The 27,266-nt window shown below is 47.5% G+C and overlaps 2 protein-coding genes across 2 annotated transcripts in view; one reads left to right on the top strand and one right to left on the bottom strand.

Annotated features, from left to right (window-relative positions):
- Positions 1–19,432, bottom strand: part of Setd4 (SET domain containing 4) — a 24,453-nt gene extending 5,021 nt beyond the window's left edge. Inside the window, exons 1-7 of the mRNA XM_038345117.1 lie at positions 18,497–19,432; positions 17,992–18,088; positions 15,341–15,436; positions 11,945–11,982; positions 6,584–6,672; positions 2,941–3,370; positions 1,357–1,531 (exon numbers count right to left, since the gene is read on the bottom strand). Of these exons, the coding sequence (XP_038201045.1) occupies positions 1,357–1,531; positions 2,941–3,370; positions 6,584–6,672; positions 11,945–11,982; positions 15,341–15,436; positions 17,992–18,058 (895 nt within the window). The 5' untranslated portion in view covers positions 18,059–18,088; positions 18,497–19,432. The remainder of the gene's footprint in view (positions 1–1,356; positions 1,532–2,940; positions 3,371–6,583; positions 6,673–11,944; positions 11,983–15,340; positions 15,437–17,991; positions 18,089–18,496) is intronic.
- Positions 17,450–27,266, top strand: LOC119824713 (carbonyl reductase [NADPH] 1). Its single transcript, XM_038345115.1, has 5 exons — positions 17,450–17,509; positions 22,957–23,132; positions 23,660–25,014; positions 25,538–25,645; positions 26,596–27,266. Exons 3-5 carry the CDS (start codon positions 24,726–24,728, stop codon positions 27,030–27,032), a joined length of 834 nt encoding a protein of 277 aa, XP_038201043.1. The 5' UTR covers positions 17,450–17,509; positions 22,957–23,132; positions 23,660–24,725; the 3' UTR covers positions 27,033–27,266.

Below are 27,266 nucleotides of genomic sequence, written 5' to 3'. Positions count from 1 at the left end.
TAACCAACAGTGCTTCCTAACCCACACCAGTGTCCTCCTCGGGGCAACTCCTGAGGCCGGGGTCCCTGAGAAGCTGTAAGGTTTCCAAGGCTGAGGACAGAATGCGGAGAAGCGAGGTTTACACACACACACACACACACACACACACACACACGCACGCACGCACGCACGCACACACTTGCACACACACACACACCCACACACCGCCACCACTAAGCATATCCACAGTAGAACAAGTGGAGACAAAGATGCTAGAGCCCCTGCTGGGAGACAGAGCCAGGAAGAGGCTGCACAGAAACACAGGGAGGAAGGACGGCAACTCTGTCTGCAAGCCAGTGCAAAGCAGTCCACAAATCAGTGGCTGCAGCCACACGTGAACGTGTGAAAACCAACAAACGTTTCTGAAGGAGAGAACAAACAAAAGATGTCTGTTTGGAGGTGATGATAGGTTCAGTTCTGCATTTTATAAAAAAAAAACAAAACCACAACAGGGCTTTGGGTGTAATTCTGACAAAAGCAAGCCTTCCCTTTCCTTCAGTGAGGGACTTGCAGATGCCAGGCAACTGTCCTGCCTCTGAGCTGATCCTCAGACCACTTCTAACCAATGTAGCTGCTGTTCAGCGAGCAGTTCACCCGGCAACTGTCTGCAGTTAGCGCCATTGTACAGCAACTGCGAGACCTCGGATGAGGCCGTCTCAAGGCTGCTCTCTGACTCACTGTACAAGTCCCTGCTTGCATTTTCCTTTTAAAAAATTATTACATGTATTTATTTTCTGTGTTGCGTGTGCGACATACACATGTGTGAGGCCCAAGGACAATTTGCAGAGGTCGGTTCCCTCCTCTCCTCCCTGCAGGTCCTGAGAACTGAACTCACATCATCAGGCGTGGTGGCAAGCCCCTTTACCCACTGACCCTCCCCCTGCCCGGTTCAGGCTCTTCTATCTCTAAGAAGCATAATGGTCGTTCTGCCTAGAGGGTGGACAGCATCTCCGAGAGGTTCTACATCCATCTGAGCCTACACATAAATACCTATATGCTGGGAAAGTTCCGGCCACTCACCCACGGCTTAGAAGCTGCTTCTGAGGGCTTACTAAGTTTCTGCTTAGTACCGAGATCTGCATCCGCCCAGCTGTGACTGTCAATCACTTCCTAAGTAGCTCTCCTCCCACTCCACCTTCTCAGTTCATCACAGCCTCAGAACTAATCAGTTTTGCTGCCTTTACAGCAACACAGACATCCAGTCAGCAGAGGCAAGGCTAGTGCTCCCTGAAGCCATAAGTGAAGGATGCCCTTCCGGCCTCCTCCTACTACAACAGGACATGACACTACCTCAGGGAGAACAGCGCTGACACCAACCTCCGGGGACAGGAACACAGGCGTGAGGATTGCGGGCGCAGACAAAGCCATACTCCAGGAGCAGCCGCTGGTTACCGTGGGGGCCATAGCAGATGAACACTTCCTCGTGCTTCCGACAGCCTGAGGCCGTTCTGATCTCATAGCAGCCGGTTTTCTCATTGAATGCTGCTTTCACCTTCAGGGGAAAGGCATAAGATTTCTCATTTTAACCTAAATCTCAAAGGCTCACCAAGTTACCGTATTAACTGTAGTACAATGCAGTTTGAAATGCTTGGTGACAAAGTCGGTTACAGGTAGGGAACGGTACTGCTGCACTCGGGCCTGTTTCCTCATCTCACCTTCACCTGCTGGTGAGGGAGGAGGTCCAACCACGGGCTCTGAAAATGGCCAAACACATGACCTCTGACTCTGGTCAGGAATGGATCACTGGCCTGAGGAAGACAACATGGTAGTGCTAAGACCATCGGTTGTCAGAAGCTGTGAGGCTGGTCTTGGCCACAGTTTCATCTGTTTATAGTCCGTGAGCCTACAAAGGTCTCTTGCAGCTCTGGCCCTCAGGATCCCATCGTCCAGCTGTGGTCATGCCCTCCCATGATCATCTAGAAAATCACTGAGGCACAAACGCCCACAAACACACCAATAAGATCAAGGCAAAGCGGCTGGGGACTGATGCCCTATGTCCAGCATCCTATGACCTTTCACCTAACACTGGACTCGCGTGCTGGAGACTGTGGGAAATGCCTCCCAGGGCCAAGAAGACAAGCAGGACCTTCCGGGGTCCTCCTACTGCTGTGTGAAATGACAAGGTGACATTGATTTCCTCCTGGTGGCATGTCTTTTAGGAGACAGCAAAGGTGCAGATCCCAAACCCTAAATAGGTTTTTGGGTGAGCTGACAGAGCACTTCCTCTCGGCCCTCCAAGCCTGCCCTTCCTCGGCTAGTCTTTCTCCCAGCATGCCATGCAAACACATGTATCTCCAGTGTGTGCCAGTGAGGGAGAAGGCAGCGCGGCTGTCACTAAGAGCTCATCATGGCCCGCAGACTCCAATTCACACAGGTTCTCATCTGCTCCATAATCAAGCCTTGTCCTAGCCACTGAGGCTTCAAAGAGAACAACAGAAGGCAGCAAAGCCTTGAGTCCACTGAGGAGGCACAGACAATCCCCAATCAGAACAAAGATACATGGGCAGACAGCTACACCACCAAGTGTAAAAGGGATGGGGCAAGAAGGAAAGCTAGACAGCACCCCGGTCCTGAAGGGCAGGAAGGAAAGCTAGACAGCACCCCGGTCCTGAAGGGCAGGAAGGAAAGCTAGACCACAGGGTCCTGAAGACTGGGAAGGAAAGACAGTCTGGGCTGAAAGGCCCAGGGGCTAAGCACAGAGCCCTGCAGGCCTGGAGAGCAGTGCAGTACAAACGCAGAGACTTTTGCTAGAATTACATCAGGGCCGGGAACAAAATGTGGCTGCAGAAAGATTGGTCTAACATGGTTACCTGAAGCAGCTTACACCTCCACTACTTCATTCTCGACTCCACATGTTGGAATTCTAAAACAACAGGACACATGTCCTTGCCAGCTTCTCACCTGGACATGTGGGCTGTGGTTGAGCAGATCCAGGTAGGGAGCAAGTGCGCACGTGTCTGGCTCCGCGGAAAGGCATTCCTGCCTCGCGGATCGCAGGTACACAGCTCTGGTGTTCACAGTGCACCAGGCCCACAGGAAGGCACTGTAGCTGAAAATGCTGTCCACAGACTCCGCAAACAGAGGCTGCAGGGAGGCGAAGAAGGCTCTGGAGGAGGCAAACAGGTCCTGCACGTGGGCTCTCTGTTCCTCCGCCTTTGTCCTTAAAGGTTCCCGCAGAAGATCTACCACTTCTGGCTCCCAGCAGACGGGGCAGGTGTACAAAGTGGGTAAAATGTCCAGGTAAGACTTCCAGAGGGACTGATCACCTGCATGCTTCTCTGAGACTAAAAATGTGCACAGGGCCAGCAGGGGAGATGGAGGAGGCTTCCACCTTGTAAATGAAGACAAATAGAAGGAATTAAAGTGTAGCCTCGGCCAAACAGTTTGATTTGCTTCAGAGGGAATGTGCTCAAGATGACGACGCTCTACCCAAGACAGAGGCATCTTTCCTATGGCTGTGCCTGTCCAGCGCACGCAATGTGGTCTATGTTCTCTCTCCAGAACACACCCAACACGGTCTATGTTCTGTCTCTAGAGCACATCCAACACAGTCTATGTTCTCCCCAGAACACACCCAACACGGTCTATGTTCTCTCTCCAGAGCACACCCAACACGGACTATGTTCTCTCTAGAGCATACCCAACACAGTCTATGTTCTCTCCAGCGCACACCCAACATGGTCTATGTTCTCTCCAGCACACACCCAACACAGTCTATGTTCTCTCTCTAGAGCGCACCCAACACAGTCTATGTTCTCTCCAGAGCACACCCAACAGGGTCTATGTTCTCCCCAGCACATACCCAACACGGTCTATGTTCTCTCCAGAACACAACCAACACGGTCTATGTTTTCCTCGGAGCACACTCAACACGGTCTATGCTCTCTCTCCAGAGCACACTCAACACGGTCTATGTTCTCTCTCCAGAGCACACCCAACACAGTGCTCCCTATCCCCCCTTTTTCTCTGAGACAGATTTTCTCTGTGTAGCTCTAGCTGTCCTGGAACTCACTCTATAGACCAGGCTGGACGATGATGTGGGATGCCCCTCTGTATGCTGTGAATATGTTTTATGTAGATGGAGCGTCAGGGCTGCATCCCACCACCCGGCTAGTTTTACACCCAAAATAATTACTCGGAAACTGTATTCATTTAAACACTGCCTGGCCCATTAGTTTCAGCCTCTTATTATCTAATTCTCACATCTTGCTTTAACCCATATTTGGTAATCTGTGTAGCACCACGAGGTGGTCACTTACCAGGAGAGATCTTAACCTGCATCCATCTTGGAGAGGAGAAGCATGGCGACTGTCTTAAGCATCTCCCTCACTCCCCGCATCCTGTTCTGTCTATTCCACCCACCTATGTTCTGACCTATTGGGCCAAGCAGTTTCTTTATTAATTAACCAAAGAAAGTCCGCCATCAGTTTTATTACCATTGGTTAATAAAAAAGCTGCTTTGGCCTATGGCAGGGCAGAATATAGCAAGGTGAGAAAGTCAAACTGAATACAGGGAGAAAGAAGGTTGAGTTAAGGGATACAGCAGCTGTTAGACAAGCAAGATGTGAGGTAACAAGCCATGAGCCTGGTGGTAAAAAGTATAGAATAATAGAAAGGGGTAAATCTAAGTTGTAAGAGTTGGTTAATAATAAGCTGAGCTAACAGACCAAACAGTATGTAATTAATATTAAGCCTCTGAGTGGTTTTTTTAGGAGTGGCTCCAGGACCAGGTGGAATGAAAACCTTCCAGTTACAGGCCTCGAACTCACAGAGATCTGCCTGCCTCTGCCTCCCAAGGGCTGGGATTAAAGGTGTGCCCCACCACCACACAGCTGAAACTTCCTCTATAAGCTCCTGGGTTTCACCTTGTAAAGATAGATACTATAGGGAGTGCAAGCGGTAGAAAGATCCAGAGATGCATCATCCAACCCAGTGAACACTGGCTCACGGAACTATTTTGATTTAAATTAAGAGTCATTCTTTAATAAAACAAGCCACATTCCAATTACTCAGCAGGCATGTGTGATTCACATCTTGGATAATGTGAAACAAAGCATCTCCACCACTGCTGGAGTTCTACTGGGCAATGCCGACCAGACAGAAACTGTCCGCCCATTAGACACTTTGAGCTTCTGTCCTAAACTTATGGGTTCTAATACAAATTATGTAGCTGCATCTGAATAATTACTCACAAATCAGCCCTATGGCATACACAGGCTTCACAATGCTATCATTCCCTTCTGAAGTCCAGATTCCCACGTTACCCACTTCTATTGCAACCTCTGAGTGATTCAGAAAATAAGGATTCAGAGCATCCTTGCCTCTACACAGGCCCATAAGGAATGGGGGGGGAGGGGGCTTTGGTTATGTAACAGCACAATCTTTGGTTGAACCCTCAAAATGTAGAAATCACTTCTGCTGAGGTTCTCACTCTGTGCTCAGGATGCCCCCAAACCAAAGCTCATAACCATGTGCCCAGAGCAAGGATCTCAACCTACACTGCCTGATCACCTTCATCCCTAGCTAAAGCCAACTCCTTCCTAACAACAAATCCTACATTGTCTCTCCTTCATCCCTAAGTCCAGTTCCTCCCTAATGCCAAATCCCACATTGCCTGCTCTCCTTCATCCCTAACTAAAGCAACTCTTCCCTAATGCCAAATCCCACACTGCCTGCTCTCCTTCATCCCTAACTAAAGCCAACTCTTCCCTAATGCCAAATCCCACATTGCCTACTCTCCTCCATCCCTAACTAAAACTAACTCTTCCCCAAGGCCAAATCCCACATTGCCTGCTCTCCTTCATCCCTAACGAAAGCTAACTCTTCCCCAATGCCAAATCCTACACTGTCTGCTCTCCTTCATCCCTAACTAAACCCAACTCTTCCCTAATGCCAAATCTCACATTGCCTGCTTTACTTCATCCCTAACTAAAGCCAACTCTTCCCTAAGGCCAAATCCTACACTGTCTGCTCTCCTTCATTCCTAACTAAAGCTAACTCTTCCCTAATCCCAATCCCACACTGTCTGCTCTCCTTCATCCCTAACTAAAGCTAACTGTTCCCCAATGCCAAATCCCACATTGCCTGCTCTCCTTCATCTCTAACTAAAGCTAACTCTTCCCTAAGGCCAAGTCCGTTCACAGCTGAAGAAGTCAAGCAGGTATAATAGGGTCAACCAAGACCGGGAAGAAGCATCTGCAAGATGCATCATGTACACCATTCCATTTCATGTTCACTTCTTAGTAAATAAGGACAGGGTTCATACCCACACCCCAGGCAGCCTACTGAAGACCTTAGAAACACAGTTCCCAGTGAACTGAGAGCAAACCTAGAAGAGAATAAATCTTTCAAATCACACCAAGTGTTTCTAGGCTGGACAAGAGCTGGGTCCTCATGCCGTGACAGTCATGACACCTCTGCCAATGGCAGAAACTCTCAAGGAACCATTCACACTGGCGCCAGGTGTGCAAGGGTCACTAAATTCTTGATGTAGAGCCCTACGGAGCTTCGAATCAGACCAGGTGTGCAAGGTGTGGTCACTTACTTCTTGATGTAGGGGCCTAAGGAGCTTCGAATCACAGTGTCCGTGGTGAGCAGACAGCTCTCAGGCAATGAAATAATCATCTGTCCCTCCTTGCCAAAGAGAAAGTAGAGTTTAGACACCTCAGCTTTGCAAACACAGAATAGCATCATTACATATCAAGAGCCCCCCAGAGTGCAGACAGTGCAGGCCTGGCTCGCAATGAGAGAAGCACAGACTATATTAGGGCCATTCCTATGACAGACTCTGTGGAAGTAAAATCTTTGCTTTACCAAGACAATCAATGATAATTAGCTTGGCTTAAAAATTAGTTGATTAACAAGAGACCAACATCACTGAAATACACCTGGGGAGTGCTTCCTCAGGATCAGTACATGGAGGCTGTGGTCCAGTGGGGAATCCTTCACCCGGCACTGGTTTGAAGGCAGGAAGGGATCATGAAGAGCTAAGGCTCAGCACTGTGAGATCCATTAGAGGTAACTGATGAAGGTGCAGCCTCTGTTGCAATAGAAACATCATAACTGAAGAGGCCATGAAGAGAAGTTGAGGTTTGGCAATGTCAGAAGCCAGGAGAGGCCATTGGTAGAGATACGGCCTCAACGTCAGTGGACACTCCAGTGTATTAGAGAGCCAGGAGAAGGAGATGATCACCGAGGACAGCAGCAGGTGTAGAGTGGAGCTGGCCTCAGCCTACAGAACAAGCTGCTATGGAAGGCAGAGCCCAGAAGATATGAGTGAGCCCCAGGTGCCAGACAATGAGCTACACAATCCCGGGATGCACTGCTGGGTTCTGATTGAGCATGGCTGTTTTTAAGCCTTGGTTCTTCCCTATTGGACTTAAGAAGTATTTAATTTTTTCCCCCTAAGTCCCAAGAATTTTGTTTATTGTAACAAATATTTTCATGGCTCAGAATTTCTTTGAAACAAATAAAACTAAAACAGCCAGAATAAAGGATTTTTAAAAATAAAAGAATTCAAACCACCAAAATATGCATTTTATATAGTAATAAACAAAATATAAAAATGGAAGCCAACTAAGAAAGACAACTAGGTAACAGATATAAGAACTTTTGACTTTGCCTGTGTGACTTCTCTTTTCATTGCTGCACACCTAAAACAGGTCTGCTGAGAATCAGAATAGTCTTGCAAGACTTAGGCGTTAAAGAAAATTAATGAAAATGTGTTTAAATATTTTAGAAATAATATTGACAAAAATATCTCTCTATACTTTGTCTTGATTCAGCCTCTTTCTTAAAAGACTGCATCCAGTTCTGCACACGGGTAGCGTAGCTCCCCTGATAGCACGCTCCCACATTACCACAGTGTGATTTACCGCAGGAGTGTTATCCACAGGAAAGAATTTAACATGGTGGACAAAGTACTGCAATTCATTGATTCAAATTATGTATCATCATTGGCCTGTATTTTGATAGTCCACTTCTTCTCAAGCATTTCAAATTATATTCTATTCAGTGATGTTTCTTATCAACACCAGAAGGCTCCACTTCTGTGAACACTTGTATTGACAGCTATTTCCTTGAATGGATCTTCTCCCTGAAGAAGGCTGCCCCAGGGAAGAAGCATGTCTCACTTAGCATGTCCAGGCCCCAGAAGAAACCCTATTGTCTTCTGAAAAGACAGGAATACCAAGAAATCCAGAAAATTTGTTTATCTATTTATTTACTTACTTAGTTTTGAGACTCAGTCTCTCTATGGAGCTAGCCCTAACTGGCCTGGAACTCACTCTGTAGACCAGACTGGCCTTGAATTCAGAGATTTGCTTGCCTCTGCCTCCATTAAGGTGAGGGCCACCAAGCCTGCCCTTGAAGCTTCCTGAATTTGCCACTACAAACACTATCATCCCCCCAGAAAGCAGTGCTGAAATAGGAATGTCCTCAGCTCCTGGGAGCTCACAGGATGTGTGCTGTCTCTGGCAGGCTATACTCTTCACGGATGTGCAGCTCTGAACAATGGTCTTGTGTGTCCCTCACGTCCGCACACAGAGAGCCAGGACAACACGTCCCCCTTTCACAGCATCTGTCCCGGGACTCTTCGGGGTGTGAGCAGTTGCACAATTGTGAGTAAAGCACGATATTAGGGCTGAGGCATAAGGTCGGTGACCAGTGGGAAGTTCTGAAGAAACTGCCTCTCATAATCACAAGCTGTCAGACTCCCTATCTCCTGGCTCTCCAGGAGAGCAGCGGAAGAGGGTTTGTGCCTGACCAATGGGAAGATGACAGAAGCCTTTGCTTCTGCTTAGCCCCTGTGTGCAGAGCTGCAAGGTCTCCTGAAACAGGAGCTGCATGGGCCTGTGATGGTGTCCGTAGCTTCTTTTCCAATATTGCTTAATATCATGTGTATCCCGGGACCTCTGCAGTGTCCGTGTTGAAACAGCAGACCAGGGAGATCGGACACCTGTACGTGTCATGTCTAGTACATGTTAAATCTCATTTACGCTGTCAACTGGCTCGCGGGAAGCAGCTGCATCTAAGGAAAGGCTCTGCATCACAGACCCCGTCATCAAGGCCTGTACCTGACCAGGAATGGTCACATTCCCTCCCACTTCAGTCACAATCTTCTCACAACGGCCAAAGAGCCTCTCTCGTTTGTCCTTAATTCTTGGAGGGCCACACTCCCGACTGTGTCATCAGATGGCAGCAGCCCCAAGAAGGCAGAGCTACAATGCAGACGTACTTAGAGGTGGCAGCCACAGCAGGCCAGGAGGTCTGGGAGGAGGGCTGCTAGGCCCAGTGCCAGCTGTCACCTGCCTGCTGTCCATCTGTCCAGTCCTCTTACCACAAGGACTACTCATCCAGCTTGGTGCCCAGCCCACTCCTGTCTCTGCAGCTGCCTCAGCTTGTGGGCCTGCTTCACTGTGGGGTGCCAGAGTGCCACAGTGGATGAGGGTGACCATCAACTTCGGGTCAGCCAAGATTCCAAAGGGTAAGGGCCTAGAGGTGACATCTCTGTAGAGGGTCTCGTTGCTCAGGGTAAAAGCTGAAGGCCTGGGTCAGAGTCCCTACACTTAGGAGAAATCAGGCCATGGAGGAGGAGAGCAGCCAAGGTCCAGAGGCAGCTGGGGGAGGAGGGAAGGCAGTGTGCCTGGCGGTGCTATTTTAACCAGACCTTGACTTTTCCAAGGCTGTGACTCTGCCTGTCACTCTATGGTTTATACTACGGTGTTACCACGGGATCTTGGAGAGAAACAAGAACAGAGGAGTTATGATTTAATGATGACATATTTTTGTGTCAGGGTGACAAAGGGTTCGACTATACTGGTTAATTTTTGTCAACTTGAAATGAACTAGAGTTACATGGGACAGGAGACCTGAACTGAGAGATGGCCTGCTGTGGGCTGGCCTGTGGACACATCTATAGGGCATTTTCTTAATTAATGACTGATGTATGAGAGCACATCCTACTGTGGGTGATGCAGCCCCTGAGCAGGTGGTCCCGTACTGTACAAGAAAGCAGGTGGAACAAGCCATGAAAAGCAAGACAGGAAGCGGTTCCCGTGGTCTCTGTTTCAGTCCCTGCCTTCAGGTTCCAGCCAGAGCCCCTACCCTGACCTTCTTCAAGGATGTACTATTAACTCATTCCTCAAGCTGCTTTTGGTCAGTGTTTATCACAACAGCAACAACAACAACAAAAAAAAAACTTGAGCAGACTCATTATAAAGTATGTATAATATATAATGCATCAAATATACATCAGGATCTGTACCTCTTACTGCATATAACAAACATCTCTATTTTCAAAAAGTTTCATAAAACACACACCTCAAAGTGCCTGTGGCCCAGGTACCGCGGCACACACCGGAACCCCAGCACTCAGAGGTGGGAGCAGAAGGATGGAGCACATGCAACTGGCCTGAGTTACATGCTCAACTCCAGCCAGCCTGGGCTACGTACAAAAACCCTATAAAAAAAAAAAAAAAAAAAAAAAAAAACTGGAAGAACATCAAGCGTGGCTGTGACTTCACAGTCTAAGCGTGGTCCCCCCCCCCCAGCATGGCTGTGCATGCCAGCTATGGCTCTCCGTCCTAGTGACAGCCTCGGAAACAGAAATACTCAGGGGGAGAGCACTTGCCACAAAAGCTTGGTGGCCTGAGCTCGGTCCCAGAGCCCATGTAAAAGAGGAAGGAGAGAACCAACACCACAGAGCTGGCCTCTGTTCCACACATGCACAGTGCCATGTGATCCCACACATATGCACGTCATGAAAACACACACAAATAATCTTTATTTTAAAAAATGGTTTAAGTAATAAAAAGTAGAAATACTGTACCCTAGTATGGCTCTACTCATGAGTACTGGAATACATATTTAAAAACAATAAATAAAAACAAAACAGCATTATAAAATTACAGCATATAAATGTACTTTTTTTTGGCTGAACACACATACAAGACTAAGTTTAAATAAATTAAGGAATTTAAAAATAAACTTAGGGACTTGGCTGTAGCTTTGTGGCAGTCTGTGTGCTTAGCCTGGGAATGACCCCAGACACAAACACCAGCACAGAAACATTTGATAAACAAACTTATGTGATTTAAAATAAATAAATTGATTTGTAACTATTGAGAAAGATGTATAGTGGATAGTACTTTTAAACAGCACAGAAAAGGGGGGGAGGGGAACCAGAGCGTTGAGTTACATCATGAATATCATTTTCCAGGGAAGGAAACAGAAGCTGGAGGCCTGAACCATGCTGTGGGATGGGCTCTAGGGCCGACTCCCAGCGTGTTCTTGCTCCGCGTGTTCCTGCTCTCCGGCACAGAACCCATGCCAGACAAGAGCAGCCCACACCACCATCACAGACCCCATCTAAGCTCTAACGTGCCATGGTACACTCAGTGCCCTACCCGGGCAGTCTCTTCTTCCTAAGCATTCACTCAGAGAGCACAGGGCCAGGGAAAAGACAGCAGGCCTTCATACCATGGCAGCCCCTGGGGCTGGACCATCCTCAAAGGGAGGAGCAGGAAACCCACACTCCTACCTGTCCCCTCCTGTAATTCACACTCAGTGCGACAAGACTGAAGGTCGTGGTCCTGAGGACAGATCATCTGTCCCTTCTATGCTTGTTTAAATGACAACAAATCACTTTCAATGCTGTAATAGTAGAAGGACTTCAATGTCTGTCTTTACACAGCAAACCATACTTCCTTGGCATAAACCTAACCAACATATCTATTTGGTAAGTAAGAGATATGGCTGCACAGAAGAAGCAACATTTGATCCCCTTGATGCAAGCAACATGCATGCACACACACACACACACACACACACACACGCACGCACGCACGCACGCACGCACACACTCACAAAGCATCTTGAACCTCCAGGGTAAAGAAGCCGTTCTCACCTGCAGTGATGTTCTGCTCATCAGCCCTCTTCCCGTTCCTAGAAGAATCAAAACATGAAGGGGTAAATCCTCCTGTATCTTAGAGATCTTGGGGGCCCCCTTTAGAACTAAAAAAAGGTCCTAACAGTGCCGTGCTACAGGTGGGTCTCTTGGCTTTCCCTCCCAGGGAAGATGGGATCAGGAAGCTGTTCTAGAGTATGACCTGGCCTCTGTGGGTTTGCATTCCTGGAACAGCAAGGCTGGGTTCTAGGTCAAGATCTAAGGACCTTGGCACAGGGACAATGCTGATGCCTCCCAGGATGAGCTGGTGAAGAACTCCACAGGCTACAACCTAAGAAAGTGACCCAGTGTGTAGCGATGTGCTGCGGGCAGGCCTGTTTTTCATCATCCCGCTCAGCTCCTGGCCACTGGCTAGCTTATGCCCCCAAATAACAACACATAAACTGTATTCTTTTAAACACTGCCTGGCCCATTAATTCCAGCCTCTTACTCACATCTTGACTAATAATCTGTGTAACACCATGAGTGGTGTCTTACCGGGAAATATTCAGCACATTTGACCTGGTGGCTGGCTTCATTGCATCTCGCTCACTGAGGAGAGTCATGGCAGTCTGGCTCAGAGAGCAGAGGCATGGCAATTTATTAACTTCCCTTCTCAGCATTCTGTTCTGTCTACTCCGCCCACCAAAGGGCTGGCCAATCATATGGGCCAGGCAGTTTCTTTATTAGCCAATGAAATCAACTTAAACAGAAGACCCTCCCATATCACCAGTGACCAGGCTTTGACATGAAAACACAGAGTTAAACATCCTGTCCTTGGCTGACAATATATTCACACCAGCGGAGACCTTGACCAAAGACGGTCCTGTGAATGTTGTCAAACCCTGACAGGTAAAGTCGGGGAGAGTCAAAACGGGAGGCGCTTCATACTTAATTGTCTTACAATAGGAACTAGCATAAAATATTCTGCTAAACTCTAACTTTACATAAGTCGTCCTGAGAAGACACCTGCCCAGCAGTCAGTGTCTGACCCTAGACTCACACTGCCCTTGGGTTTCTGTGACTGTGGACAACTGTTTCAAAATAACTACGCCACCCTTCCAGTTTACCTTAAGCCCTTCCTCCTTTGCTTCCCTGAATGCATCCACAGTTCACTATGGCAAACATCCAGCTCTATAACCTGCAAGTGACAATTATCCTGTGTTGCTATTCAGACTGGCAGCTCAAATCTTCCAGAGCCACCATGTGCAAATGACCAACAGGGAGTACCATCATGTGCACCTCTCACCTGGGGCCACATGGGAAATCATTCACCTTGGGAGGTAAAAGAAGCTAATTTATTCCAAATTAAGCTAACAAGCGGCCAGAGGGACAATCCAGTAGCATGTGTTTTTAGCTATTGAGCGTGTGAAGAACAATGGGTCCCAACTGCAGAACTGTCTCTGCTACACCAGACCCGAGTCCTCCCAAAGGGCACACTGTCTGCTCTGCAGATGCTGCTCACCCATGTCCATAGGACATTGCCCAACTTCCGAGAAATAGATCCAAACTAATGCCAACTTAGCCTCCACAAAAAGCTATCAAATTCCAGAGAACAGTAGCCTGCCTAGGTTCAGATGACTGTGGGAGCAGGCAGAGTGCTCCTCCAACATGAAAGAAGAGACCCAAACTGCCTAAGGGACAGTATTTGCTGAGAGCCACACCAAGGGTCCCTCCCCTGGAGCACATCATGGTACAGAACAAGCACCTCAAGTGTGGCTGGAGCACGCCTCACCCTCAGATAACTGCACCCTTCCTGGGCCTGGGAATCCCACCCGCATGCACAGTTCCCCAAATACTACCAAACCTCAAGGGATAAGGCTAGGCAGTCCTACGCTCAGAACACAAGTGCCGTGCCGTGCCGTGCCTTTGAGGACTCAGCCCAGGTCTTTCCTTCAGGCTGAGGTTCCAGGAACACCCAAACATCTAACTTGACAGTCTCAGGTTTTCTCATTTCAAGGCTGACCGCTTTGTGCTGGCTCATCAATAAGGAAGCTCGTGCCTGGGTGAGGCAAATTCTCCTCCCAGCAGGCATCGGCTCTCCATCTAGGGGTGGGACCCACAAAGTATCCCCCTTCTACATTATCGTGCCCATCGCTACCGCCATTCTTCTGGTCTTGTGTGTGCAGTCATTTCCACGAAAGACTGTTTCACAGCACAGCGGGCGTCCTGGTTTCTGGCTCTTACAGGCGTTCTTCCTCAGAGATGTTCCCAGAGCCCCAGACGCAGACACTATGATGTAGATGTGTCTGCTGGAGCTGGGTTCCCACGGTCTGCTGATCTCTGCAGTGTGTCCAGTTGTGGTCTCTGTGGCAGTCTGCCCTAAAGAAAGGCTTCGCCCATGACGGGTGGCAGCCACACTTAGATCTGAGGCTTTGGAGACAGGAGCCACTGTTTACCTTTCTGGGCCTGGGTTACCTCACACAGTGTGGTCTGTTCTAGGTCCGTCCATTTCCCTACAATTTCACACTTTCCTATTTCTGTACAGTGGAACAGAGCTCCACTAAGTACACCACCATTTTGACTACTCGTTCATCCGCTGAAGAACATTCAGGCCATTTCCATTTCCTGGCTCTTGTGGATAGAGCAGCAATTAGCATGGCTGAGCAAGAATCTATTGAGTCCTTGGGACATATGCCAAGGAGTGGATATAGCTCCATCATATGGTAGATTCGCTTTTCAGTTTTCTTGAGGATTCTCCGTACTGGTATCTGGAGTAGAAGATCCATCTGCCTTCCTGCCAGCAGTGAATGGGGGCCTCTTTCTCCACAGCCAGCCAGCATGTGCTGCCAGGTGTTTTGTTGATGTCAGCCATTCTGACCGGGGTGAGATGAAATCTCAAGGTTGTTTAATTAGGTTTCCCCAAGAGCTAAGGAATATGAGCACTGAGGTGTGTCCCTCAGGTCCTGTTGGTCGTATGGCCTCTTTAAAGACACGTCTAAGGTTGCCTTCACACAAGTGCGTAAGACTTTATGTCTTCACGTGTTGTCCTTATCATGGCTACATCTACTTTTCCTTTTCTTTTTTTAAATTTGAGAGAAGGTCTCATTATATAACCCAGGCTGGCCTCAAACTCACAGAGATCTGCCTGCCTCTGTCTCCTGAGTGCTGGGATTAAAGGCGTGCACCACACACCTGGCTTCACGGCTTCATCTTTCTTATTTTTATTATTCTCCTTCTTCAAATGTAATTTTTCTTCCTCATCTGTCATTCCCTTCCACAGAAAAGCAGGGTAAAGCATAAACAAATGGCAAAGCCCAAATACAGCAATAGATGTGCTTCCGGAAATGACAGAGCCACTGCAGGAACCACCCCTGCCTCCCCCCACCCCGTCCCCACCTTCCACATGACTCTCACCTGGAAAGCAGGCAGGTACTAAGCCTGTGTCTTCAAACTTCCTGTCTTTCAGCCATCTTTTCAGCTCTATAAACTCAGGTCTGTGGCTCTCGTTCACTGTCAGGAGAGGCAGGGACACCACCATTAACAGCGTTGTATCAGTGGTCAGCATGCAAAGGCACAATTCTGATGAAGCGGATCAGACAGGCAGATCACAAAGAGAAAGAATCTTGCTAAAAATGAAAATGATACACACTAAACAGAAAAGTCATTTGCTATATGATTATTTCAATGCATGCACAAAAATATTTGATAAAAATCTAACATCAGTCTGATAAAAATCACCAGCTAATGAAGGCAGAAGGAAATTCCCAAGCCCAGATAAATAACATACAACGAAAACACTGGTGGGGGACGAGACAGCAGGGCAGGGGCTATGGCCCTGGGTAGAACGTCTGCTCCACACTTTTAGTCCTGGCTCCATTCCCAGCACCGCCATGCAGCTGCCACACTAACAGGGAAATTTAAGGAGTCTGTCTCTGCCCGGTGGCGAGCCAGCTCCCAAACAGTAACACTGTGAGTCACAGTGAAAGCCCAGCCTATAGCTCAGGCTTGTTCCTAACTTGCTCTCAAGCTGATATTAACCTGTTTCTATTGATCAAATTTCACCATGTGGCTTTTTACCTCTTTTTCATTCTGTAAGTCCAACTCCTTCCATGTCTCATGGCATCTCCTCTGCACCTCGATGATCTCCCCCTACTTCCTCTCTCTGTGCCTGGAAGTCCTGCCTACACCTCCTGCCTAGCTATGGCCATTCAGCTCTTTATTAAACCAATCACAGCAATGTATCTCACACAGTGTACAAATAGCCTGCAACAGTGAAAAGTTAAGAGACCTCCTGTAGGACAAGGAGCAAGAAAAAGATAGACATCTCTCATTTTCCCTCAAAAAGATAAAATCTATATAACCAGTGTAATAAGGGAAAATAAATAAAAGAACCAAATTGGGGGGAAAAACAAAATTTTCAGAACACATAGGCATGATCATGGAATATCTAAGAAAAATATCAAAATAACATATGAGTTTAGCAAAGTTGTAAGATAAAAATTAATATATAAAAATTAATTATATTTACATATATTAGTAATAACTAAAAAAATAAAATTCCAAAAATACTACTAAAATATAAATTTTGGATTGGGGAGGCTTGTTTTTTGCTTTTTGTTGCTGTTGTTTGTTTGTTTGTTTGTTGCTTGCTTGCTTTTTGAGATAGGGTTTCTCTGTGTAGCCCAAGCTGTCCTGGATCTCAGTCTATAGACAGGCTGGCCTCAAACTCTAGAGAACCTGTCTCTGCCTCCCAAGTGCTAGGATTAAAGGTGTGCACCACCACTGCCTGACAAAATATGAAATTCTTAATAGATCCAAATATATATGTATATGTTTGTATAGATAACGACTTATACATCAAAAGCTATAAAATACTGCTGAAAACAAGTAAAAAGTACATAATAAACATGACTTTTAGATTTTATGTTTCTTTTAGATATATACTGAAGATCTCGTGAGAGCTGGAAATGGACTCTAAAGTGAACGACCAGGGTTAGAAGACACAGGGTGGGGCTGGAGAGATGGCTCAGCGGTTAAGAAGTACAGGGAGGACTTAGGGTGTATCTCAGTGGTACAGCATGCACTTATGCCTGAAGACATGGATCTGATGGCCAGCACCCCTTTCCAACAAAAGTAGGAAGAACACAGACGTCCTCACCACACGAGGACACGGTGAGAAACAAGCTAGCCACCGGGCAGGCACGCAGCCCTTTCCAGGAACCAAGTTATCCAGAACCTTGATGCTACATTTCCCAGCCTCTACTGCAAGTTATTCTGTTAATTTACTCAGTCTCAGAGAGAGAGAGAGAGAAATATATACTGTGGTAGCTTGTATGTAATTGGTCCCCATAATCTCATAAGGAGAGACACTATTAGGAAGGTGTGCCTTTACTGAGGTGGGTATGGCCTTGTTGAAGGAAGTGTGTCACTGTGGGGGCAGGCTTTGAGGTTTCCTACGACCAAGATACCGCCCAGTATCTGAGTCTACTTCCTGCTGCCTTCTGATCAAGAGGTAGTCAGCACCATGTCTGCCTATACTGCCACACTCCCTGCCATGGCGATGAAGAATTGAATCTCTGAACTGTAAGTCACCACCTCAATTAAATGTTTTCTTTCTAAGAGTTGAGGTGGTCATAGTGTCTCTTCATAGCAATAGAAACCCTAACTAAAACAGAGATTGGTAACAGTATTGCTGTGATAGGCCTGGCCATGCTTTTGCTTGCAGAACTTTGGACTTTGGTACTTTGGGTTAGGAAAGCAGTGGAATGCTTTAATCACCGCTTAATAATTCATATGAGTAGGAACAGGGAAGACAGTGGTGCTAAGCGTTACTTGAACTGCTGGGGGCTGGCTCAAGAGATTTCAGGGGAGAATTTTATTATGTTGCCTAGAGTTTGTTGTTGTGATATTTTGGTGAAGAATGTGGCTGCTTTTTCCCCTTGTCTCAAGAGCCTGCCTAAGGCTAAAGTGAAAGTTTTGGATTAATCCTGTGTGAGCAGACCCTCGTCCACACAGGGCTCTCCCACGAGGAACACTGTAAGCACACAGGATCCCTCCCCAGTCACCTCCTCTGGAGTCACAGCACCGTCTTCGCCTTCTGACTCTCCCCGTTCTTCCTCTTCGCTTCTGCATATTAAAACGAGAGCCCCTGCGTAGCTCAACCTAAAATAAGGAGAGTCTCAACCTTACTCACTAGGTGGATGAGTGAATATACAAATACACATTTTGGTGAATGTTTTCATTTTTAAAAAAATCCTTTTCTTAAAAGCTTTGTACGCCAAAACTTTTACCAAGTGATAAATCAGGATTCCTGCAGTAACAAATACCCATAATGGGTCGTCTAAACCTGTGGGTCCTGTGGGTCTCAACCATGGCAGTCACGGAGGTCCTACATCATAGATCCTACACATCAGATATTTACAGAACAATTCATAACAGTAGCAAAGTTACAGTTATGATGTAGTATGGCACAAATTCTAAGAGGTATTAATAATAAAAACCCGGAGTCAGACCGAGGGGTTAATGCTGGAAGATCAGAGAAGCACAGCAATCAGGCACTAGAGTTCTTACCTCTACCAATGCTCAGACCAAAGGAGCGATCCTGTCCTCAGACTGTTCCTTAGACTGAAGACTGCGGCCTCAGACCGCCTTATATTCCTCTCTCCACCCAGCCACATCACGCCTGTCTCTGTCTCCCTAGTGCTGGGATTAAAGGCATGAGCCACCACCGCCTGGCCTCTAGTGGCTTAGCTCTACACTCTGATCTTCAGGCAAGCTTTTTTTGTTAAAACACAAACAAAGTATCACTACAACATAGCAGTGAGATAATTTTATGGCAGGGGTCACCACAACATGAGGAACAAGGGCAGCAGCATGAAGAAGGTTAAGACCTCTGCTCTAAAAAGAGGAAAGAAAACCCTCTGGAGGTCCTGCTGACTAGACTCTCACAGCTGACTTCCTAGATGGAGCCTTTGGTGACTTTCACAGTTCAGTGCCAGCAGCACTCAAGGACGCACGGGAACTGGAGACAGGGCTCAGTGCATACTGACGTCTGTGAAGGCAGAACACCCACACACATAAAGTAACAATAAATAGATACCAAAAAGAATACACAGTCCTTGAGGCACCCATCAGCTCAAAAGTCTTAGAAAGAAGAAATAAACCCCCATCAGTGTCAACTAGATTTTTAGACACTAGGGTCTAGGAATAAATATAACTACGTTAGAGAGAAATGAAAACCAAGATAGGAACACAAGTCAGAGATGAGCAGAAGACAAAAGAATAACCACTGCTTTCTACATTAGTCTCTCGAAAGCTTTCCGAAAAGGGAAAATCCAGGAAATAACAGGCAACAGAGTGGGGACCAACTGTAGGAATTAACAGAAATAAATGCAAGCATTTTTTTGGAAGATATACGCTAAGACGAAAAATTAAACAAGAAATAGTGAGGAAAAATAAAGTTGAAGTCCCAGCACTTGGGAGGCAGAAGCAGGCAGATCTATGTGAATTAGAGGCCAGGCTGGAGCTAGTTCCAGGACAGACTCCAAAGCTACACAGAGAAGTCCTGTCTCGAAAAAAAACAAAATAATAATAACAATAATAATAATAACAAAATTGAAGAAAATTCTAAATTAAGAGATGGGAGGCAGCTGGAGAGATGGCTCAGTGGTTGAGAGCTCCTGCTGCTCCTACAGAAGAGTCAGGCTCAGTTCCTAGTGCCCAAGTGTAATCCCAGTCCTAAGGGATCTGATGTCCCTTCTGGCCTCCACACACACTGCACGAACGTGGTACACAGTCATATGTAGGTAAAACACCTTTATACACAAGATAAGATAGATCCCTTTGGGGCCTGCCTCTGAGCAGAGAGGGAGGGAAGGGAGGGAGGGAGGGAGGGGGGTAAGGGAGGGAGGGAGGGAGGGAGAGAGGAGAAGAAAGAGTATAACTCTATAACTAAACGACCTAAAGAACACTATTTGAAAGCTTTTTCTATTTCACGCCCTACCCTGTGCTGTATAGGTGCATACTAAAGCGGCATAAGTGATTTACACATATTTGACATGTTATACCTATGTAAAATGACTTCAAAATCTGTTTCTTAAAAAGAAAGAAAAAAATGCCAGGGCAGAAATGAACCTCCAGGTCAGCCGCGCAGGCAGCGTTAATAATCTACCTCGGCAGGAACACTGGACGTGCAGGCCTGGTCCCCGCCGGTGCCCAGATGTGGGTGCACAGGGACGTGCAGTTCCACCGAAGCCCTGCACCGCTGCTTCCCACCAGCACCCCAGTGATAGCCAAGGGCCAAAGCACAGTCCCGGAGGACCCCATCAATCCCTGCACGTCGCCCACACAGGCAAACAGACTGGGGACAGACGACCGTGCATCCTGCGCCTGCACAGGGCTCGATCCTGTCCTGACTTCCGGTCGGGGAGAGGTTGCAGGCAGGACCAGGAAATTGGGATCAGGATCCGCACAGAACTCGGGAAGTCCAACCGAACCCCGCTGCCGTTCCCCAGGCAACGCCGGGCCAACCCGGAAGTCCTCCGCTCACCTGGGGAACCGCGCGTGGCGGGTGTGGAGACGCAGGCGGCGCGCTCAGCTGTGGAGGAAGCGGCTGCGTGTCGCGAGCCTGCGCCACTGCTGCGCACGCGCAGTTCCCCAGCCCTCCCCCTTCCCCCCCCCATACACACACACCTGCAGCCCTGCACCAGGCTGGTTTACCTGGCTCCCACCTTGCCCTGCTCTCCCTCTGCCAGGACCCGGGCACACCCTTTTCCCAGGCAGCTATCCCCTCATCCACCTCTGTGTACGCATTAGTCTTGTTCCGAGGCTGTTACCGGAATTGTTAGGGCCAAAGTATAAGGAAAAAGTAAGAAGCTCGTAGGAAAAAATAAAAGATGAGAACGCAGACGTCCTCAAACAGCAAGGAGCAAGCTTTAGTCAATGCCAGGGAAGGGGCGTTTCTAGTTCTGGCCATTTGTGCATGATCAGGGCACAGGACTTAGTCAGTCAAAGACCAGAGGTCCCATGCTTTAGGCAGGGTTTTTCTAGCTAAGGATGTGGAAGGGAGAAAGTGAGTTTCCTAAGGGCAGAATGGGGACTACAGGGACAGTTGCCTTTGCAACCTCTGGTGACTGGAATAGGAGGTATCAGCTGATTTGGGTTTTTTTTTTTTTTTTTTTTTTGGAGAGGGTGTACAATCACTGAAGAACTGTTTGAGTTCAATTTCAGGGATTTGGCTGTTTGTGGGGGAGGGGCGTTCCAGATCCATTTTTTTATAAAAAGGATACGGGAGATTTCTCTCTGGCTACTTCCTTTTGACAGGGGACATCGTTTTAGAAGTTTTTCAGACTGGGATGACTCTAAAAGGCACACTTTTTACTTTGATTTGCGTGATGGACTAATTTCTGTCCATAGACCCAAGAGAAATTTCTGTTTTTTAAGAAAAGTTTAAAAGACAGGGCAAAAACATAAAGATAGGGAGGATTAAGAGGAAGGCAGGAGGAGCAGGATGGCAGGGACCAGGAGTCCATTCAGAGAAGAGACTGTGGTTGGGTTGTTAAGACCTTATCCCGAAGCTTCTGGGTCCCGTACTGAACCATCTTTGAGTTGGCATAAAAAGAGCAGTGTTTCTAGAGGAGAATGCAGACCCCTCTGTGGGACTCAGTAACGAATTCTACCCCACCACCGAGACAAGAGTCAAGTTTATCTTGAATGGCGTTGGTCTGACCTGAAATGTATTCAATAAATGGGGCAATTTCTAATGCAAGGCCCAAGAAGTAAACCTAGAATGACCAGAAAGATCCTAGCATGGTTCCCAGAAGTGCATAGTAGGAAGGGGGGCTGAGTGTGCCTTCAGGTGGTCCTAAATCATCCATGATTCTCTTCTGCAGCAGGATCCTTGCCGCCTTCAAGGTTCCTTATAGGCCCTGAACGAACACTGAGTGGCTCTAGTACTGAACTAATTCAATGCACATCCTTCTAACTCAGGCTAAGTGCAACAACAGAAGACAGTATCTAGTAGTGTGGAACTTGCAGCAAATACTCACTGTGATAAAGGAGAAAAGCACAAACTGTTAACTTATCCAGACTGAGAAAACAGCAGGACCAAGCACAGTGTGCCTTCACCTGCCTAACAGTGCTCAGCACTGAGGAGCAATGCAGGGGTGTTTCCTCAAGAAACAGCAACAGGAGGATCCATGCACTGATGTGTTTCATGTATTGCCTGTGTTGCAGAGGCCCACAAATGTGAGCCTATTTCTGTCCTGTCTGAAGGTCAGAGAGTTAGAACTTCTTTTTCTTCAAGGCTATTGTCTGCTTCTACCTCAAACAAAGGCCTCACCTAGATTAAGGTCAGAGGGTTCTGTTCTCTCAAGGTTATTGTCAACAGGTGTGGCTAATATCCAGACCTTCTATTTCAAGTATAGAGAGGTAGATCAGTTTCTACCTCAAAAAGAACTCTAAGGAACCTACTAAGATTTTACTACCTTACGGAGTTGCCTATGGATTCCACACAGGAAGTGGTTTGCATACAGAATGCTTTTGGTCTAGCATGTAAGCAATACTTGTCTTCTTCTGGCAACAGAATGTTTAAGAATGTAACCTGCAACATTCAACTGGTATATTCATGTCCTTGTATCGTATTAATATAGTTGGTTATCTTACTCCTACCTTTTGGGGTCGGGGTATGATAAGCTAATGGAAATTAAGCATTGGCAAGTGCAGTATTCACGAACTCCCTCCGGGTGCTAGCCTATGTTTCTGTTTATTATTTTCACTCACATCTTTGTTCACTTGATTTATTTTTCTAATGCCCAGGCCCCTACTCTAGTAAACAGAATCTTTATCAAAGCCCATCTCCGACACTGTGATTGGTACAAATCTATAATTCCAATGAAACTATATAGGATAAAGGACTTAACTATGAATGCAAAAGAGAAGTCTGAATAGGAAGGAAGATTATCTCGTTCTCCCTATGTATATTTTTACAATATTGTTGAAAATATGCAGAATTTTTCTAATATTTCTTACAGTATCTTGAGACTTTTCAAGTATTTCCACAAAAACTTCAAGGGGCAGGTGCAGCAGAAATGACTCAGCAGTTAACAGCACGGGGAATTCTGATGCCCAGCACCGACAATATGGATAACAACCTCCAGTCCATGGAAACTGATACCTGTTACCCTCTTCTGGGCTCCAATGACACCAGGTATGCACAGCCACACAGACAAGGAAGCACAACACACACACACACACACACATCCTTACAATTTATTTAGTTGGAGAAAAGCTAAGATCCTTCCTGAATTCTAAAAAGTTATTATGCACATACACAATAATGAGTGTGCATGTGTGAGTGCACCTTCGTGTGTGCCAGACGAAACCCCACTGCAAACCTGCAGAAGTGTCAGAACCACTTCTAAGAATCAGTACATCCACCCTGCCTTTGCCTGGGTTCCAGGGATTGAACCCAGGTTGCTGGGTTTTCCAGGCACCTGCCCTCACTGCTGAGTCTTCCACCCCTGAAAGCCTTTTTTCTGGCTATTAATGCTTGGTAAACAGCTGACTAGAGGGCTGACCTAAAATGGGAATTTACTACATACAATCTATAGGAAACAACAGAATCCTCCATCGTGGAAAGGTCTCACCTGTTTCCTGGATTTCACTGTATTCCCAATCCCACTGCACTCGTGCATACTGAGGTCAGTGCAATCAAACGTCTTACTTTCTTTAAAGGGCCACTGTGGCTGTAGCAACCTGCTCAACAGTAAGGAAAGGGAACCTGACCTTGGATCCCTAGTTCCTGGGTGTCAGGAACAGTGAGGATTCGTTCCCCTCTACTGAACCCACTGTAGACTTTCTGAGCACAGAGCATCCTGTCATCTTCAAAGGGGAATAAGGGCTGCATCGTGTGCTGTTCTGAGTGAAGAAGAGCACCTTCCCAGATGGCCCTTGCCTCTGTATGCTTCAGTCCTCACCTCCAGGAAAGGCAGGCATTAGAAGTGTGTAAAGAGAAGTCCCTGCGGTTAGGGAGGAACGCTTCTGCCCAAGGATTATCCAAGAGCTTTGCTTTACATGCAGTGGGAAATTCAACACGACTTCTGAATCCTCACCTTCTCTAAGAGGTCATCCTACATCTCTGTAAGTTCCTATGACTTAAAGGACAGCGCGTTATTTTACTAGACACCAGGATGACTAGGTACAGAGGTCTGGTGTGCAAGTTGAGGAATACAGTGCAAATTCAGACGAGCACAGCGGAACAGTCAGTAGCATGGGCAAGCCGAATGCCTGACTGCCAGGTGGACAGCTGCAGCACCCTCTCTCCGACCTTCCCCTGCAGTCTTCCTGGCTGCTGGCTTCCAAGTTGCCCTAAGGAGAAAGCCTGAAATACCCATGAGATATCTGGCCCAGCCGGTTTTTTTGTGGCTGGTTTTTAAAACCCAGTAACACCCTGCATGCTCTGGGCTAGCGAAATATAGCACGTTTCTTTCATTGGAAGTTTTTATATTAATAAGCCCAATCCTGCGAAGGTGAGCCACCACTCCATAAATATACACCACCAAAACAATCGCCCAATTTCAGAAGAAAGTCTAAAGAAAGCTAGACCCAGAGCAGCGGCCTGCTACGCCACGCCCTCTTGGGGGCGGAATCAAGAGATGCGCCTGCGCAATGCGCCCATGCTGTTCGCTCCAACCTACAACCAGAAGAAAACACTGCGTGGACTGTCTGTCCAGCTGTCTCCTGCTGCAGAGGCAACCCCAGGTACGCTGCTCTCCGACCCCTACTCTACACCCACCCAGCCATGTCGTCTTGCAGCCGCGTGGCGCTGGTGACCGGGGCTAACAAAGGCATAGGTTTCGCCATCACGCGTGACCTCTGTCGAAAGTTCTCGGGGGACGTGGTGCTCACGGCCAGGGACGAGACAAGGGGCAAAGCCGCGGTGCAGCAGCTGCAGGCAGAGGGCCTGAGCCCGCGGTTCCACCAGCTGGACATCGACGACCTGCAGAGCATCCGCTCCCTGCGAGACTTTTTGCTCAAAGAGTACGGGGGACTGGACGTGCTGGTCAACAACGCAGGCATCGCCTTCAAGAGTAAGCCCTGGGGTGTGGACAGGTCAGGCGGCTTCCCCGGCGGTGTCAGGGTGTGCTCTGCCTCTCAGGGCAGCATTGCTAGAGCAGGGAAAGTCTGTCCTGGGAGTCTAAAACAGGTCCCCTGAGAGATAAGGAACAGGGTGGGGGCTGCAGGCAAAGCAGAGGCCAGTGTTTACCTAACTAGAACCCGTTACCATCTTTTCCAGGTTTCCCTCACCCAGCTGTTGAGTAGGTGGGCATGGGTATACTTGAATAGAACAATTACCTGATAGTAAAATAAACAAGGAATTGGGCGGAGAAAAAGAGAAGAGCAAGGGAGGGGAGTAACTTTGAGATCTTGATACACAAGCCTTCCCTGGCCCCACCCCCACACCTGGGTGCTTTCTTTCAAAAATGAAAAAATATATGCAGATTGAGAGTGGGGCACTGCCCTGACTAAATACTTGGCAGTGGATTTCTAGGGCTCTAGGTCCTGTATACAAAGTCCCACTGAAGTAACTCAATTCTCTTTCTCCCCTGGAAGATGCTGACCCAACCCCCTTCCACACTCAAGCAGAAGTGACAATGAAAACAAACTTTTTTGGTACCCGAGATGTCTGCACTGAGCTGCTCCCTCTAATGAAACCCCGAGGTGAGTCTGGTGGGTGCTCTCCAGGCCGCTCCTCTCCCTTGTGCCTCAGCCTCTCTGAAACATGGACAGAGTCTCTGCTCTTTGGGTCTCAATTCTTTGTGGCCCCTGATTCTCTCTCTGCATGTCCGACTCCTCTGTAACCATCCACTCTGCTTCCACGGTCTGTTGTTCCACATCCTTACACTTTAGGGGCTGTTAGGATTCCATTCCTCTCTAAAACCTGGTGCACACCAACCGCACCCTGCTGGTCCCAATGCCCTGCCCTGCCCCACAAGACCTCAGACTGTGCCCACACAGTGCCTCCCTCACTCAGCAACACAGCAGGTCTCCACTGGGAAACTGCAACCCCACCCAGGGGGCCTCCTTTCTTCAGCGTGCTCCTGTCCAGGGTTTCTACACCCTGTCTTCCCAAGTCTTCTCTTCCCAAAGATACTTCAGGGGACAAGTCCAAGCCTTTAGCGTGGTTCACACCACTTGATAATCTCACCTGTCCTTACTACAGTACAGGCTCATGTTACTCTCCCTCAGCTTGTTCCATGCTCTGCAGAACTATCACATAACAGTTTTCAAAAACTGCTAATGCCCCATGTTATTTGCATGGCATGTGATCACCCCTCACTGACCACGCACCAGCGATGACAAGTGAGCCCCTGTAGGACTGTGAGGGTCTGGTTTAGAACTGAGGACGTATAGCTCATCTGAACTCATGTCCTCTCTCCCCGGCTGCTCCTCTGAATCTCCAGAACCTCTGAGGGCTGCTGTTTCCATAGTCACCTGGCTTCTCTGCCCACCCACTTTTCTTGAAGGAAAGAATACAGTTTCTTATTCTACCTCAGTCCTGTTCTGCACATCCTCTCTCACATGGAAGCTTCCTGGTATAAAATCTCTCCAGAGGTAAAGTGCCATCCTTGTGTACACCTCTTTACATAGCAATCTCTGCTGTGTTTTAGGCAGAGTGGTGAATGTATCAAGCATGCTGAGTCTCAGGGCCCTGAAAAACTGCAGCCCGGAGCTGCAGCAGAAGTTTCGAAGTGACACCATCACAGAGGAGGAGCTGGTGGGGCTCATGAACAAGTTTGTGGGGGACACAAAGAAAGGAGTGCATGAGAAAGAAGGCTGGCCTAATAGTGCTTATGGGGTGAGCAAGATTGGGGTGACAGTCCTGTCAAGAATCCACGCCCGGAAATTCAGCGAACAGAGGAGAGGGGATAAGATCCTCCTCAATGCCTGTTGCCCTGGGTGGGTGAGAACAGACATGGCAGGACCAAAAGCCACCAAGAGCCCTGAAGAAGGAGCAGAGACCCCCGTGTACTTGGCCCTTTTGCCACCAGATGCAGAGGGACCTCATGGGCAGTTTGTTCAGGAAAAACAGGTTGAACAATGGTGAACTCAACTCTCACCTCTTCCCACATCACCTCTCCATCTTTGTATCCTTTTGGTGGGGGCTAAGGGACACTTGATAATATCCTAACACAATATACTAATTTAACACTCATTAACTACTTGACTGATTGACCTTTGTAATTCTATGAATTGTTTTATGATTTTCTCTATGATACAAGATGTGAAAAAGTAAATTCTGGAAAATAATAAAAATACATAGCTGGTTCTTTAAGCATAA

Source organism: Arvicola amphibius, chromosome 10 (genome assembly GCF_903992535.2).
Source record: "Arvicola amphibius chromosome 10, mArvAmp1.2, whole genome shotgun sequence".
Classification (NCBI taxonomy): domain Eukaryota; kingdom Metazoa; phylum Chordata; class Mammalia; order Rodentia; family Cricetidae; genus Arvicola; species Arvicola amphibius.
The sequence above is the reverse complement of the archived record's forward strand: the minus strand, read 5'-3'. Positions and strand labels throughout refer to the sequence as shown.

Excerpts from the sequence above, each read along its gene's own strand:
- LOC119824713 (XM_038345115.1), top strand. The coding sequence starts at position 24,726 with ATGTCGTCTTGCAGCCGCGTGGCGCTGGTGACCGGGGCTAACAAAGGC. Across the intron at positions 25,015-25,537 it reads CGCAGGCATCGCCTTCAAGA|ATGCTGACCCAACCCCCTTC; the intron begins GTAAGCCCTGGG and ends CTCCCCTGGAAG. Across the intron at positions 25,646-26,595 it reads CCCTCTAATGAAACCCCGAG|GCAGAGTGGTGAATGTATCA; the intron begins GTGAGTCTGGTG and ends GCTGTGTTTTAG.